Raw genomic sequence first — 16637 nt, forward strand, 5'->3', positions numbered from 1 at the left:
AAACTGATATTTAAAAATACCCCCTTCCAAAATCATGCTAATATCAATTACTGTTGCTGTCCTGCAGTGCTTGGATTGAAACATCCAAACATGTTAAACATATACTTTATATACAGTGTAGATTATAAGTCAGCGCTCCTCTTTAGCTGTTATTAGTAAATCTAACTGCCAAAAATGAATCACTAAACAAAACCCCCATTTCACATGTTTACTTGGGAATCAATATATTATTTCCCTATACACGCTTTCCCTTATTTTTCTCTGGGTACTTTGTAAATACAAGTTCTGGACAAAGGTAGTAAAGCAGGCTTGTATACAGGGGTGTATTATATTAATCGCAATGGATTTTAGGTAATCGAGAGTTAAACTTTCATCTAATCTATTTCTAGGATCATCAGAATCAGAAATACTTTGCCTACCCTGGCTTTAAGCACAGTATTTGTCTCTACCATGTTGTTTTACATGATTTTGTTTAGCGATTCATTTTTGGCAGTTAGATTTAGGTAGGCCAGTTATCAAGTGTTTGAGAAATGCTTGTTGAAAGTGGTGTGACAGATAAACAATGCTTTCACCCTTTCACTCCACTGCATGAAGGATGTGAGAAGTCTGACTAATCTGTTCGGCCTTTAGAGCATGACAGAATAAAAGGGTAACCAGAAGAAGGGCCATAGTGATAAAACCCGGGTTAGTGTTCTTTCTCACATCCTTTTGTGTGTGTGTGTGTGTGTGTGTGTGTGTGTGTTTTATAAATGGTTTATTCAGTGTGGACCGTCGAGTGGTTGTTCAGTTTACTTTCAATGTTTTGCAAAAGAGAACACCACACCACCTCTTATCTTAAGATCTCATTTATTTGTAGTGCAAAAGTAGAACAGACAGAACTACAAATCTTTAGCTTGCTTCAGATCCCTGTGTGAAGTTCACTCTGCTATAATCTACTAGACCATTATATGATAAACAAACACTGACAACCTAAAAGTTAACCCCATCAAGCCATGCAAATGTGTAGCAAAGAGTGATTTAACACCATAAATATCAACTCAAATAGAAAAAAAAAGAATGTGCACACAACAGAAGGATTCTGGCCTGCGTAGACCATAGCACAAACACTCACAGGGACGAAGTACAAGTCATAAAAAAAAGTAGCTCTGGTTTGAGACTGACAAAAATGACTACATCTGTTGAAAAGAAAAATTAACCTGGAGTGAATACAGGCAGACGTAGTGTTGATGAATGTACCATCTATTACAGGCTCAACCTTTAGATCCTCCTCCTGACTTCCGGTCAAGAAAAAAGAATTCCAGCATATTGGTAAGTACATATCCTTCCAGTTCAGTTAAACTGTAATTGAGGTCTAGCAGCGGTAAGCAGCCATTAGCTGAGTCATTGTTTTTAGTGTTTTTATCATTATGGATATAATCACGTTGTGTATTAGTTTTCCATTCTCTGTGATAAACTAAGAGGCCTTTAGTTGCCTTTATTTACATCAGTTTGGAGTCTAAAGTGGTGAGTGCAATGAGGTCCAGCCCATAACCAAACACCCTGTTTCAACCTTTGGGAAGAGGGAGGGGAATAAAAAAACAAAAAAAACAAATCCAATTCATAGGCAACAAATGAGAACATTAAGAAAAATAATCCACACGTCAAATTATCACCAACCATATGAAAATGAGCCGTTTGAGTGTGACGTTTTCTTTTAGTAAAATCTATCCGTGCCAATGAGACAGGGAGAAGGGGTTTACCACTGCGAATATCTCATCCATAGAGGCGCGTATTTTTAGTTTTGCGAGGCACTGAACAAACACACCCTTCTGGGAAAGTGCTTTGGTTTTATCTTGGGAAACTTTTTAAAGAAAATTATTCAAGTGACTTCAAGGTGGGGGGGTGGATTGGGACTAAAGCCGTTAACACACCCTTATCGTCTTTACATTTTTTCGAGGTCCTTCAAATTAAAAAACAAACATCCTCAACTCACTTCAAAACACATTATCAAGAAGACAAAAAACAAAAGCTGAGAAAGTTCAAAACAAAAGAAGAAAACCAAAGAGATGTACTACCGACTGACTGTTCTCAGTCTATAAGCAGTGTAGCTTTATGTCCACCTTTAGCACTTACAGCAGTAATTGTAATACCCCTAATAACTCATCTCTCGTCTATCACATCTGAACAGTAACCTTAACAAAACTAGTTCACATTCCATCCTGTTGTATAACATACAAAGACAAAAAAAAAAAAAAAAGATTTAAAACACACCTTACATAAACAGGGCAGAGTACAAGAGGCTGAAGAGGAAATAAAAAAAGTCACCTTAAAAGGTGAGACAGCCTCTTTTCAGGCCCTACTTCTCCTACTCCTACTTCTGTTTCTAGGGGTTAACTCACAGTCAAACACAGTTGTATCCCTCTCTCCTCCGGTGCCCCACAGAGAAAATAAACTTTCTCGTACCATTAAGAGCCAGCAGGGGGCAGTAGCAGCATGAAAAATACTCTCTGAGGTGCAGCGATCCAGTAAAAGGCATAAAAAGGTATAGGGTGTCCAGATGAAGTCCAGTGTAGATCACATTATATTCTCTATACTTCCTTTCAGCGCGTTTGTTCTCCTGCCTGGAGGTCTTATCTTGGATGGTGTCGTGTCAGGCCTCTCCTGGCGTTGGTGGACTGCCTCTGCTGGGCGAGGAAGGACATGGCCTGGTTAGAGGGACCGAGCCGCTCGCCAGACACTTTCTGATGCAACGTCATCCCCTGAGAAAGAGAGAGACAGGTGTGGGGGTGAAAGAGAATAAAGGACTTGTGTCCTTAGAAAATCATCTCCGTCCAGTAAAAATCCTTGTTTGGCCTCAACCCCCCCCCCCCCCCCTCTCATAAAACAAAATGAGGTAGACATTTTTTCAACTACAGAGGATCATGCAAATCACTTAGATGAATGTTTTCCACATGAAAACCGTGACGTCCCCTCAGGTCTGCTTCATGTTTTCATGCATTTGCACGCTCACTTACCATGTTGTACCATGCCGTGATGATGAGTTTCTCCTCCTGGTCATGTCTGGCCCTGCTCTTCTCATAGTCATGCTGCGCCGAAGGAACAGATCACCATGCATTAGTGAGATTTAAAAGAGCTCGAGTGACCTAATTTGTCCCTTTATGTCAAAAGGTTTGTACCTCCAGGTGCTGGATTTTCCTCTCCTTCTCTGTCAGCTGGTTTTTCAGCGCCTGGATGTCAGGAGTCGCAGTCACCGGCTGTTGCATTGGATCCAGGGTTTTGATCACCTGCCCACACAAAAGACATTTCTTAAGAGAGCACTCCGCTGACTTAGCACTGCACTCCTGTGTCAAAATCAGACTCACAATGGACAGTAAAAAAAACAAAAGGGATTAAAATCAATGCTGCACAACCAGAGATACCATCTTTTTTTATACCACACATTCTTCCCCTTTGTTAAAAGCCAGTTTCTCTGACTTCATACAGCTCCCTTTAGAGCCACAAAAGGCTTTATACAACTCCCCCCTCCCCCACCTACGCAATAATACTCCTCAAGACCGGTAAACAAACTTTTAACAAGTGAAAAAAAATACTGTACTTTTCTTAACTTTAGAGCCATACGCTGAGGATATGTTTAGGGAGACTGACCGTTCTCGCCTTCTCAACGTAGCGCTTGTATCGCTCCTCCATCTGCTTCATGTCCTCGTCCTTCTTCCGCAGGCTCTCCTGGAGTTCATCTATCTTCTTTGCCACTGGAGGGGGAGAAAAAGAAAAGTGTTGAGAAGAGACACTGGCAGGTGCTCAAAGAGGCAGAAACTGAAGGAGCTAGCGAGGATGACTTGACTTACTGTTGCTGTCCACTTTGGGCTCTAGCTCATCAATGACCTCTCTCTTCTTTTGGAGATCTGAGTGTGCTTCATGGAGCTTCTCCCTGCAATAATTGCATATCAAGAGTGCGTGAATTCACTTTTGTTTGGAAACCCACATGGATGAATAATCTGTAAGAAGCAGCGGGGTACTTACAAATGCTCCTCAAGCTTTTTCTTCAATAAGGAGGACTTCAAGGAAGAAAGCAGAAAAACGCATTAAACTCAAAACTTCACACACACAGCTTTCCTAAATGGCACATGCAACACGCACACACACACAAACGTAGTATAAGTTGCAAAAGTCAAGCTGTAAGAAGACATCAATCATGGGCCAGTTGGACAGAGGGTGGGCCGTACTTACGATGGCCTGATTTTTGGCAGAGTTGATCGTTGGGGGCAGGCAGGGAGAGACAGACAGAGAGAGGGGCAGGCGTTAACGGTGAATCACCACAGCAAACATGGGTTAAATTCCCACACAGCGTGTATCAAAGTAGGAGAACAAACACTGCAGTCCTCGATAGACAAGTGCTTTCAACAGTAACCTTTCAAACATACTCCGTGTACTATGCAGCATTTTGCGGTCATACAAGGGGAAGTGCTACCTCAAACATTATGGCTTCAATTATACAAACATTATTTGGACCTCTGGGAATGACGTGAAATTCCAATCTTGGCCGTTCCGGTTTCACAGTACTGTAGATATAAATCTGCTCTGTTTTCTACTTCATATAATATAATATAATATAATGATATTCATCTGATCAAGACACACACACACACACACAGTGTCAATAATACTCCGTTGACTGGATTGCAGAAGACTATGGTCTGTGATGAGTTTTAATAAAAGTGGGCAGAGTAGAAGGAAGAGGTCTCTCCACTCACATCCTCAGTCTTGCTGTCCTGCTCCTGCAGCGCCTTCTGGAGCTCTTCCACCTGAGAACGCAGCTCTGAGATCTGCTGCTGGTTTAATCTTGGGAAGGGATGAAAAGAAAAGGTTAAGAACAGAAAGAGGGGAAAAAAAACAAAACAAGAGACGGTGGAGACAATGAAAAGGTTGAGCGAGTGACAAACACCAGGGAGGCACATGGTGAAGATGAAACACAAGGTTATTAAGTTGCTACTGTGGGTGGAAGATGCTTGTATCATCTCTGTGCATCTGCTGCAGCGAGTGTTCATCCATTCCACCAAGTGTGCTGCCTGGCCATTCAATGCTTTGCTCTATCGAGTGTGCTCAAACCACTCCTCTCCTCCTGTTACTGTTGCTGAGGATGCTTCCTACACCCTGGGCCTGGTGTTGCATGGACACACACACACACACACACACACACACACACACAGTCCACCCACATGCCCACATGCCCACAGGCATGTAAACGAACACATACACACACAGTCAAGGGACAATCTGGCTTTTTGCTGTCTGTCCTCCAGCCCTGCCCACACAGCTCAGTTGTGCACACAGTCCAGAGGGTGAGTTGACATTTAGGCAGATATCACTCCTACCATCAGCCAAGCAACCAGCCTAACGGCCAGGAACACACAATATGGTGGCCTAGAAGTCAAATGATTACTTAACAAGTCCAACTTCTTGTTCAGTAGTGTTAAGTGCGCACACACACACACACACACACCCCCACACACACACACACCCACATCCACACACCTCTACCTGTTCTGAGTTTCCAGGGTGTTCTTGCTGCGCTGCGCCTCCTCCAGCTCGGCCTGCACCTCCACCAGTTTCTGCCTGTAAGTCTCCTCCTGGACACACAACATTTTGTTTTCACTCTGTAGACGCACCACTGTCTCCCTGACGAAGGAAAAGAACGAGGAGTGGAGGAGGGGGATCGGAAGAGAAGGAAAGAGGGAAAAGAAAGAAGTGGAGGACAGATGAACTGGGTCAGAGAGTGGCAGAGTCAAACAAAAAGGTCTGGCGAGTTGGCCAAGCCTTCTATCTGACAACGCCCTGGCCAAAAGTGCAGCACTGACATGTGTCGCTATTTCGGGCACCAAGCGCCTCTGACTATAGAAGATTAATATAGGGCACAAGTGGGCTACACCACTGCATGTCTGTTACAGGTTTAGAAAGAAAATCTCATCAGTTATGCTTAAATTTGGTTGCTACATACATTTTAACCCCCACACCACACTTTTACACACACACACCATAATAGACATACTTGATCTCAGTAGGCATGATCTCTGCAGCGAGGTTTCCTACTGTGACACCATTGTCACACAAGTCTCCTGCAGAGAGAGAGAAAGAGAGGGATTAAGTGTCAGCTGGTAGCCCGATTAGCTTATTTTTGTTTTAATTGGACAAAAATAAAAAATAAAAATATCTATCTCTGTACAATGTTTATTAAATACATACTACCTCAAAAATTTGGATAATGGTCCTTTAAAATGCTGGTAAGCAGAAGTAGTGGAATTCTTTTTGATTTTTTTACCATCTTGCTGTTTAGTTATTTGTTTCTAAATCGAGTGCAGTTACAACTTACCACCTCCACTAAGACACCTCTGTTGGACTTGTGCACACCTAAGCTCATCATTTGTCTCCCGGAGTGTGTCTCTTTCCGAGATCAGACGCTAAAAACAAAACAAAAGTGTAACACAGACTTCAAGTTAAATTCAGACTGCTTTTTTTGGGGGGGGGGGGGCATTTTTGACCATTGTGGAAAAGAAAATTCTAAATAAAACAAAGCAAGCTCGGCAACTGGATGACCGAATGCTTAATAGTGAAAAGGGTAACTTGGTATTTTGCAACCTGGAGCTTATTTTCCCATGTTTTTGTGTCTGTGACTAATTGAGACAACATTTTTAAAATTTGCCCAGTACTGAGTGAGCGTGCTGCAGTCAGCAACAGCTAGACAGGGCTGCAATGTAATCCTTGCAGGCAATTGCTCCCTGTCAAAGTACGTCCACCAAGGTGAAAAAAAAAAGTCTATCTCTGTAGGAATCTTTTCACTGTATGACAAACGAGTACCTTATTGGACATACATTGAATAAAATAAACAAAGTCATGCTCCATTAAGTTTTGTTAGACCAGCTGTGGAATGCACATGGAAATGGACTAAATGTGATTTTACATTTGGGCCAAGGGAAGTGATTGGGGATTTAACCTGCTGACCCTCAAACCCCAGGGAGTGAAAAGTTTTCACACACACTAATTTAGAAAATAGAAGTAAATGCACATTTCATGTCAGTACAGTATGTACACTGCTCAAAAAAAAAAAAAAAAAATCAAACTGTCCACTTAGGAAGCAACACTGACTGACAATCAATTTCACATGCTGTTGTGCAAATGGAAAAGACAACAGGTGGAAATTATAGGCAATTAGCAAGACACCCCCAATAAAGGAGTGGTTCTGCAGGTGGTGACCACAGACCACTTCTCAGTTCCTATGCTTCCTGGCTGATGTTTTGGTCACTTTTGAATGCTGGCGGTGCTTTCACTCTAGTGGTAGCATGAGACGGAGTCTACAACCCACACAAGTGGCTCAGGTAGTGCAGCTCATCCAGGATGGCACATCAATGCGAGCTGTGGCAAGAAGGTTTGCTGTGTCTGTCAGCGTGGTGTCCAGAGCATGGAGGCGCTACCAGGAGGAAGAAACAGACTCCATGATGGTGGTATGAGGGCCCGACGTCCACAGGTGGGGGTTGTGCTTACAGCCCAACACCGTGCAGGACGTTTGGCATTTACCAGAGAACACCAAGGTTGGCAAATTCGCCACTGGCGCCCTGTGCTCTTCACAGATGAAAGCAGGTTCACACTGAGCACATGTGACAGATGTGACAGAGTCTGGAGACGCCGTGGAGAACGTTCTGCTGCCTGCAACATCCTCCAGCATGACTGGTTTGGCGGTGGGTCAGTAATGGTGTGGGGTGGCATTTCTTTGGGGGGCCGCACAGCCCTCCTTGTGCTCGCCAGAGGTAGCCTGACTGCCATTAGGTACCGAGATGAGATCCTCAGACCCCTTGTGAGACCATATGCTGGTGCGGTTGCCCAGGCGTTGTAGGGAGGTCATACAGGCACGTGGAGGTCACACACAATACTGAGGTTTTCCACTTGAATTTTGAGTGTGACTCCAAATCCAGACCTCCATGGGTTGATAAATTTCATTTCCATTGATAATTTTTATGCGATTGTGTTGTCAGCACATTCAACTATGTAAGAAAGGAGTATTTAATGAGATTATTTCATTCATTCAGATCTAGGATGTGTTATTTTAGTGTTCCCTTTATTTTTTTGAGCAGTGTATTTCTTAATAACTCCCACCAAGTAACCAAGGACAGTAGTCACTCCTGTCAGATTGCAGAAGGAGCTAGAATTGACACAGGATGTGGGAGTCCACTGAAGAAAAGTACAATATTTGCCTGGCAACAATTCTTACTGCAGCGATGTGCGTCCTGTAATAATCACAGCAAATGTTGATGCACACAGGACTGCCATCACTGAAATCTTGTCTAGAATTATGACAGGGCTTTAGTGTGTGACCATGATATCAGAAAGAGACACCACAAACAGATGCTACACACCAATAAAACAGCACAGAAAATGTACTTTTTTAAAGTGGCATGTGCTCATTCTTTCCCCGCCACAACTGAACTTTTATTTCCTGACAATGTTCCCCGACTCACTTCTTTCTCCTTCAGCAGTGCGTCATGCTTGTCGTGAAGGTTCTTGTACTCAAACTGCCATTTCTCAGCTTTCATGGCCTCTGCCGAGTGCTTGGTGTGAAGCTCGTGAGCCTGCAAGTCAGAGAGCATAGCAACAGTCTGTGTTGGCCAGAGCTCTGTATAAAAACTGCAAGGTTTCAAACACGTGCACAAGCCAGACTGTGTTTAACATCACTTAGACGTCAACACAGGAACAAGTATCACTCTCCCTCCTCCTTTCAACCCACTGCTTGCCTGTCTTTTGTAAGTGTCCAGCTGATTGCGGACGGCGTTGGCCCTCCGGAGCTCCTCCTCCAGCTCGCAGGTACGCTGCATGTACACAGTATTGCGCTCCTCCAGGAGGCGCACCTGCCTGCGCAGGTCTCCCAGATCCTCCAGCTTCCTCTTGTACGTCTCCACTAGTACTTCAAGCTGGTTCACCCGGTCAGAGGAGTGCCTGTGGGGGAGGAGAGGACAGTGTGGGAGGCGTTGAGCACAGAAATATGACTTTTAGTTAAAACACAATGCATCCGTGTGGATATGTACTTAACTACTGAAAACTCTGACGCAAGCCAGTGTCAATGCATGAAATTCATATTTTCACAGATGTCAGAGAGAGGAGCTGAATGGACGTCTGTGTGTGGGCAGTGTGGGAGTTGTTTCTGTGAGTGTAAATTGATAATAGATGAACTACTGTTTAAAGGAAAAGGCTGCTGATACTCTACATTTGTGATGTCAATAAATCCCTTGAAAAGATCAAAACCAACAATGTGTTAGTTTGTCTTTGAATACATTCAACGTTCCCTCTCTGTGTCTCTCCGCTCCAAGCCCATCCATTTCTACTGAAGATGTAAAACTGTAATGTAAAAATGGGTTACTGATATCTAGTTTGATTTTAAAAAGGTTCAGTAATTTCCTTAAACAGCTGGGACTGTAGATTTTAGCAAACGTTAATCCAACTGGAGGAAATTCATTTATTAGGGACTTTCAGCGCAAAGATATGCGCCAGTGAGCATTTACGACACAAACGCTACACATGCAGGACTAACTCAAAATGAACTACAGTGCCTATGTTCATGGTAATAAAGGAACATCTGGCCCAGTGCAACAGTGTGGCTCACTGGTGTGTTTTTAATAGTTTTTTTTTTTTTTTACAACAATGGAGCTCTAAGGCACAGAGGAATAAGCTATAGTACCAAGACGATACTTCACGCGACCTGGTATGCAGGATAAGCGGTTGATGATGGATGGATGGACAAAGACAATATTTGTGAGAGGGATCAGTGTATTGTTGATTTTGGTCTTTTTGTGGGATTTGTTGATGGGAATACACAGCAACACAAGACTTTTAAATGGTGCTCTACTGGTTGATTGAAGATATATAATAGGCATTTTGGTCTTCTTCACAACAATTCAACAAGTTGACCAACTATTGGCTCAACAATAATTTTCAGTCAATATTTACAATATGTTTCACATTAAGAAAATATTTGTACAATTCATTTCTGAATTAATTATATTTCAAAAGCCCTCACTATAGTTATTCTTCCCTAATTTGACATAGCACAATCTTAAATGCTCCATTGGAAAGCCGAGAACACAAAACCCTCAGTGTCCATGTGATTAAACGCCCACCAAGCGTGACTTTCTGCAGTTTCTGCTGAGTACAAACTTAAGTTAGCTGCGCTGTTTTGGCTTCCATGACAAATTCATCACGAGTGGGCAGGGGTTTGTAAGAACACTAATGCTGATCTCACCTGAGAATATCCATCTCATCCTTGAGCGCCTGGGCCTCCTGCGCCAGGCTGGTCAGCTCTTCGTTACGTTGATGCAGATCGGCCATCTCACGCTCCAGTATCTCCCCCCGCACGCGCATGTCATCTCTGCTGTTCTCCAGTCTGAGATTTACATGACACAAGAGCAGTGTTTGTGTAACTGAGTAGACTGAATTGTGAGATGAATGCTGAATTGTGTGTACTGCTTGTACCTGTAGTTCTCCTCCTGCAGCTGCTCCATCTGACTCTGCAGCAGCAGCAGCTTTTTTCCAGTGATGACAGTGGTGGAAGCGTCCAGAGAGTCGCAGTGGCTCAGCCTCTCCTTCAGGGACCTTGTCTCTGCCTGTAGGGACAACTTCTCCTCCATAGCCACTGACAACTGTGGGGGAAGAGAGAGGAACAGAGCACAAACAATGTAAAAAAAGAGGTGTCAAGGCTGGGAGATTAAATAATGGAGTGCTGAGAGAGAGAGAAGTGATGAAGATGCACCAAGTGACAAAACAGCTGTGCAAAAGGAGGGAAAAAGAGAAAAGACAGAACAGAAGATGCATCAGAAAAGTCCTCAAAGCTGATTTAAAGAATAACACATCAAGAACACAGAAAATAAACTTGAGGCAGTCAGAGTACTGGCACACGACAGATTCACAGGAGAGAAACGCAGATACACAGCAACAAACTCACCGCTTTTCATGCTTAGAGGACCTTGAAAACATGCTTTGTTCTTGTTTCACATGCTCAGTCGTCAAAAATTAGATCAGCTGATGTGCAATGGGCTCGAGCAGATGGGACTTTCTCAACATTGAAGTTGTTAGCATTACCCTCAGGGTCACAGCCAGATTACCACAATATACATAGATAAATATATAGAACGTTCATTGAGGACCATTTATAATAATGGTTATACGGTTATAGTTCATGGAGGAGAAATGTTGAAGCTGCGGGCCGATGAAGTGAAAGCGAGACTGCAGTTTAGATTTGCAACAATATGCTCACAGAACGAGTCAGGCTGAGCTGATGTTATAGTTAGACAAGCTGGCATTCCAAAAAAGGGGGGTGGGGGGTATAAACTTACCTGCTGGACATCTTTCCAGTTTGAATACAGCTACACTGAACTTTAAGGACAGATTGCATGCTTTAGCACAGGACCAGGGACAGTAAATAGCTTTCAAAACAACACAAATGACTAATCCCTAACGCGTGGGCTAAATAAGTAAACAAACATGTGGGCTGAGAGCAGTACAAATTATTGTTGGCTACTGCTCCATCCCAAGGCAATGTGTCAGTTTTATCTTGATGTTACGCAACTATTGACTAAAATGTATCTTTAAAAAAAATACTAAATTAGTGCCCTCTCAGTCGGTGGTGCAAAAACAAGCCACGGGAACACAAACACAGTCTCAGGCGAACTAATCAATAAGGGCCAGAGCACAAAAGCAGCAGGCACACATATTCAACAACATGCTGCAGCAAAACTAGGCCTCAAAGAATCTGAATGTCAGGTACTGGAAAGGCAGAATGGTCTAATATTACTTCAAAACAACAAATTGGTTTGCTTTTTGAGGTAATGCCGACGGCAAACTGAAGATAAAAAACAAAGTCCAGTGTGCCATCTTAAAGTTATGATTCTTAAGATTTTCATTGAATCAAAAGGAGTATTTGACACCAGTTATGGTCAGCATGGTTTCAGCAACAGCCATCCAATGTATTTACTTCCAGTCTCGTTTTCATTCTTAGTCAAACTGCCTACCTACACTCAAGGGATTCACAGGAAATAATGCAGCATGTAAGCCAGTGTTACTGTTAACATTTTCAATTCATCATTGATATCAGTCTCGCTGTTGACTGTTCGCTATACGAACACCATATCAGAGCTATATTTAGTTATTGCTAATGCTAACCAACATTTCTTACTGCTGTTGCTTCACATTAAAATAGTTCCAACAGGGTGGCTTTTATTGTGAAGCAATCACAGTAGCTGACACAGAGTTTAGCACTGACAGTGTTTGTTACATCTACAAAACAAGAAGAGTAATTTTGGTAAATTTTTGTAACTTTAAGGGTTCAAGAAATGTTTGCCAAGGAAGGCGTAGACCCCATTTGGATTACCAACCTGATGTTCCAGGTCTCGACAGCGCTGGCTCAGGTCCTCCTTCTCATCTGCCTCCTCACTTAGAAAATAATACTTCCTGGACTGCAAGCATAAAACCAACAGAACACAGAGGCAAGGGATGTCATACTAGTCACAGTAGGAGGAAGTAAACATTAATAAAAGGGTGAGGGAAAACACAAAAGAAGGATGTAACAGATCTGCTGAGTGAAGTACACAGAGGGGAGAATGAAAGTGTTGCAGGTTTCACCTGGTAGTCAAAGTCCCCATAGGTCTCAGGGGTTCCTGGTTCAGAAGAAGGCTCCTTTGACAAGAGCTGAAAGAAAAAAGACAAAACAGTCAATGAAAAACTCAAATTATGAATTAAAAATACAAGAATTTGTCCCCAAAATCAGGTTTATTAGCTTTTCCAAATAAATTTTCTGGAAGAGGTTTTCATCCTCACGTTAAATGCTTTTCCACTCCTATGTGTGCCAATGAAACACTAAAACATATTCTTAAAATATTTCAGAGCAGAGTTTCTGGCACTCTGTTCAGTCTTATCCTTATTCGGATTTCTTTGATTGTGAATTAACCATGACTAAGCGCTGGGATTAACGCAAAGTAGAGAGTACCGGTAGGATAAGCGAGAGGCTCACTCACCTCCTGAATGGCTGTCATCACGACGTGCTGGACAGATTCCTCAAGTGTCATTATCTGCTGGATTTGCTCTGCGTTTATGAGAAGAAAACAGAGAGCAGTGAAGGTGCAGCCAAATGCAGATTAACAGAAATACTCTCGTAAAAATCAAGCCAGCACTGCATAAATCAGTATATTCAGAACCCCCGTCCTCATAAAGCGAATATTTAAATAACAAATCAGTGTTTCTTCTGAACTGTATTATTTGTATAATGGTCTTTAGTGTGGTCAGTTATCAACATGTGATGATCAGACCGTGACTAATCAAGAACCATGTGATTTGACTGAGTTAATCCTGTGTGTTATTTTCACAGATGGCTGCATCTACTTGATTTTCATTCTATTCTTCTCTCCTTTTTACAGCACACAGTGAGTGTACCTTGTTTCTTCTCACAACTGATAGCACAGCCCAATACGAGCTGTACCAGCTTGCCCAGTTCAGTGACATCTCCCATCTCTCCTATAAGGTTCACGTCTGGCAAGTGCTCATCTGACACCTGGTGACCGAGCACCTGTTCATGGAAAGTAAGGTGAGACATTAGGATTGAGCCTTGAGCAAATTTTGTAGTGCACTAGAAGTGGCAAAGTTAGTAAAAATAATAAAATATTCTTACATCGTGATAATACTCCAGCATGCTCTTAAGAATCTTTTTCAAGTTGCTGACCTGAAAAACAAACACACATAACAAATCAGAGTTAAAGTCTAGATCCTCATTTTAATCACGGAAAAAAGAAGGGGGAAAAAAACCTCTAGATATCTTGGTTATTCTAGGGCACCATAGGGTATGCTGTCATATCCTACTGTTTCTCAAATTACCTTGAGGCGCCAGTTCTCCCCGCTCTCCTCCTTGATCCTGCCTAGCCATGTCTCATTAAACCAGGAGGGGTCTCTGTTAATGAGAGTACAAGAGAACTCAGAGACGACAAGGATGACACATCTCTGGACATCAAGATTCACAGTAGGGCCACAGGGCAATGAGGCCCCGTGCTTCTGTTCTGCTGAGCCCAATGACATTTGAGAAGAACGGTTCATTAAAGTCACGTGTCACACGTGGGAGTAACGCTTAAGAAGTTGTTCAAATGACCTTAAAATAAAAGATAGTTGTGTTGTCCATTTATCAGTGGGGGTGTGGGTACACGGAAAACACAAATACCGCTCCTTAAGCTACAAAGGTCACTAGGCCTGGACAGATTGATTTAATCAAAACAGCTGAGCAAACTCACTGAGAAAAAAAAAAAATAATAATAATAAAAAAAAAAAAAAAGATGACCTCACAAATCCAGCCTTTTCTTTTGGTTTATATTTTGAATAGATAATGGACTTTTTAGCAACCTACAATTCAAAAGGCAATAACGTGCAAATCACTCTGATAAGCAAATCTCTGAGGTGGCTCTGAATGATTTTTAGTTAGCTGCTTCCTGTTCATGTTGTGCACTTACTACATAATTAAAACACATAATAAACAGTGTGCCCTTACATTCTGTGCAGCACATGTGCAATGGCCACTCCACTTGTCAGGTCGTACTTGCTGTTGCATGATGGCACCTGAAATGTCTGTAACTGAGAATGAAGACATTAATAATTAGTCATTTGTAGAAAAGTAACCTTTAAAAAAAAGCTTAAACATTTCATGCACACAGACGTATTTTACTTTTAAAGTGACCCAGATTGATACAATGCAAGTTTATGAATGTTACTCATGTTTATTTTAATTTTTTTTTACATGTGTGTAAAAGCTCTCCTTAAGTAAAATAATAATACTTTCTTGGCAAAGAACACACTTTGGAAAAAAAGCAGCTAAAATGCGTAGTAAATAACACCAGACGAATCTGCAAGCTCTTGTTTCATTTGCTCTGGCTGATGCGAATTACTAGGCCGATACCTGGCAAAATAATGCAGGTAAAAATCTTTGTCTAAACCCATTCAATCTTCGTAAACACCACTGAAATGACAGCTGTTATTGGGGATTCAAGTCCTACTTGTCAAGCTGTTCATTTAAGTTGGTGTCTTAGTTTAGTCCTACACTTGCCTCTGTGTGGAAAAGTGCCAAACAGGTGGATTTTCCTTGGTTTGAGAAGATACTATGTTAGATAGCCTAACATTACTGCATAAGTCTCTCAGCTTATGTTAAGCTGTTTGGGTTTGTTTTTCTGGTAGTCTGCTGACACCGCAGGCAGTAAGATGGGTGCAGATAACAAGGTAAAGCAGACGAACCAGAGCAAACTTCCAATGTGTTTACCAGCTAGTTAGCTCGGCTAGCTAGCGACCGTTAGCTTCCAAACAGCCATATTTCATACCTGCCAACTGCTCACACGTCCACCTACTTCATGAAAGTAGCAATTTATCAATTTTGCGAGGCCTTTACTTTAACAAGTAACGTTATTTTTGTCTCTTACTTTGCAAACACCTGCTGTCACCTGTTAGCCGGCGGTTAGCCTGGCTAGTAAATCTCACTCATTTGAAACTTACCCAGGTTAAAAGTGAATCACACAGCTCTGCTTTGTCCAGACTCATGTTGCTGTGGCCCGTGTAACACAGAGGAGCGGTGTATGTTGCTCTCAAGACTTGTTTTCCTCCGAAGTTTGTTACTCACTCCCGACACTTTCCACGTCAGTCATTGTCCTGCCATGGCCTCCTGCTGCTCGCTCCTACCCACTTCGCGTTTCAGCGCCTGTTATCCAAGCGAGCTTCCGTATTAAGAGCATCTCCATGGTGAATGATAATAATGTTGATAATTATAGACCACTGGCTTTTCAAGCTCTCTTAAAAAATAATTCATACCTTTAATACATTTATTTACATGTTATTTAACCAGGAAAACCTTATTGATAGATGAGACATCTCTGGCTAAGATGGGCAGCAATAATAATGAGTTAACAGTTATAGACAAACAAAATAGATAACACAAAAAATCCCACACAATCAGAATTAAAGAGAAATGCAAATCTGAAATCAGGAGTAATATTTCTAATACAACATGTACAAGATTTTATCCTAAAAACAAACTAAATGGCACCTTAAACAACCCAAGAGCTATCAAAAAACATAAAAATAGCCAAGATCAATCCAAAACATATTTTTAATCCCACTAATACATCAAAACAACCCACAAAACATTGGCAACCAGCAGATAGAGCACCTTGTTTCTATTTAAGACAAGACAAAGTGACTATATATCAAAACTAGTGGGAAACACTTGAAAATCCTACTAGGAATGTGTTTTGTGTTTCGATCAAAAACGTGTTATGTCTTAAAAAAAACGCTTTTTCTTATTTAAGGAAGAAAATCCCAACAGTGAAGGACCCATTGTTTTCTTTTTGCTTTGTTATAGGCCTATTCAAAGTTCCTTAAAGCACCACTGGATGGCTCTAGTTAACAAACAGCTGTAGAAAACAGCATAAAAGTTTACACTGCCCATGACAGGTGGTTTGTATAATCTTTCTAGTAAGACGTGTACTCTGAGTATAGCCAAAATGTGAGCTTTAAAACCTCAGGAATAAAATAAATGAATTCTTTACTTCATTGGAATTGTATTAATTCATTAAGTGACACCTCCTGTGATGCAATGTCTG

At 41.8% G+C, this 16637-nt stretch overlaps 1 protein-coding gene across 2 annotated transcripts; it reads right to left on the minus strand.

Moving 5' to 3' along the window:
• Positions 1 to 829: 829 nt before the first annotated feature.
• hook2 (hook microtubule-tethering protein 2) lies at positions 830 to 15728 on the minus strand. Of its 2 annotated transcripts, XM_038693915.1 has the most exons (23): positions 15535 to 15727; positions 14543 to 14625; positions 13882 to 13954; positions 13679 to 13729; positions 13444 to 13576; positions 13029 to 13096; positions 12637 to 12702; positions 12390 to 12470; positions 10492 to 10658; positions 10262 to 10402; positions 8760 to 8961; positions 8487 to 8597; positions 6347 to 6434; positions 6026 to 6092; positions 5518 to 5655; positions 4731 to 4818; positions 4207 to 4212; positions 4000 to 4034; positions 3825 to 3907; positions 3625 to 3728; positions 3156 to 3263; positions 2994 to 3065; positions 830 to 2738 (listed from the first exon to the last, which is right to left on the minus strand). In XM_038693915.1, the coding sequence occupies exons 1-23, from the start codon at positions 15577 to 15579 to the stop codon at positions 2610 to 2612; spliced, it is 2139 nt and encodes a 712-aa protein (XP_038549843.1). In that variant the 5' UTR covers positions 15580 to 15727; the 3' UTR covers positions 830 to 2609. The 2 variants fall into 2 exon arrangements, with proteins under 2 accessions (XP_038549843.1, XP_038549850.1); XM_038693922.1 differs by lacking the exon at positions 4207 to 4212 and having other exon boundaries at positions 15535 to 15728.
• Between the last annotated feature and the right edge of the window lie 909 nt (positions 15729 to 16637).

This window comes from Micropterus salmoides, unplaced genomic scaffold, assembly GCF_014851395.1.
Source record: "Micropterus salmoides isolate LMB-PRFRI ecotype aquatic unplaced genomic scaffold, ASM1485139v1 Ms_hic_scaffold_10, whole genome shotgun sequence".
Lineage (NCBI taxonomy): Eukaryota > Metazoa > Chordata > Actinopteri > Centrarchiformes > Centrarchidae > Micropterus > Micropterus salmoides.

Bases quoted from the DNA above. Each gene is read 5' to 3' on its own strand.
- hook2 (XM_038693915.1), bottom strand. From the start codon at position 15,579: ATGAGTCTGGACAAAGCAGAGCTGTGTGATTCACTTTTAACCTGG. The intron at 12,471-12,636 runs GTGAAACCTGCA...TTATGCTTGCAG, and splicing joins ATGGGGACTTTGACTACCAG to TCCAGGAAGTATTATTTTCT. The intron at 4,819-5,517 runs GTAGAGGTGTGT...TCCCTTCCCAAG, and splicing joins ACCCTGGAAACTCAGAACAG to ATTAAACCAGCAGCAGATCT.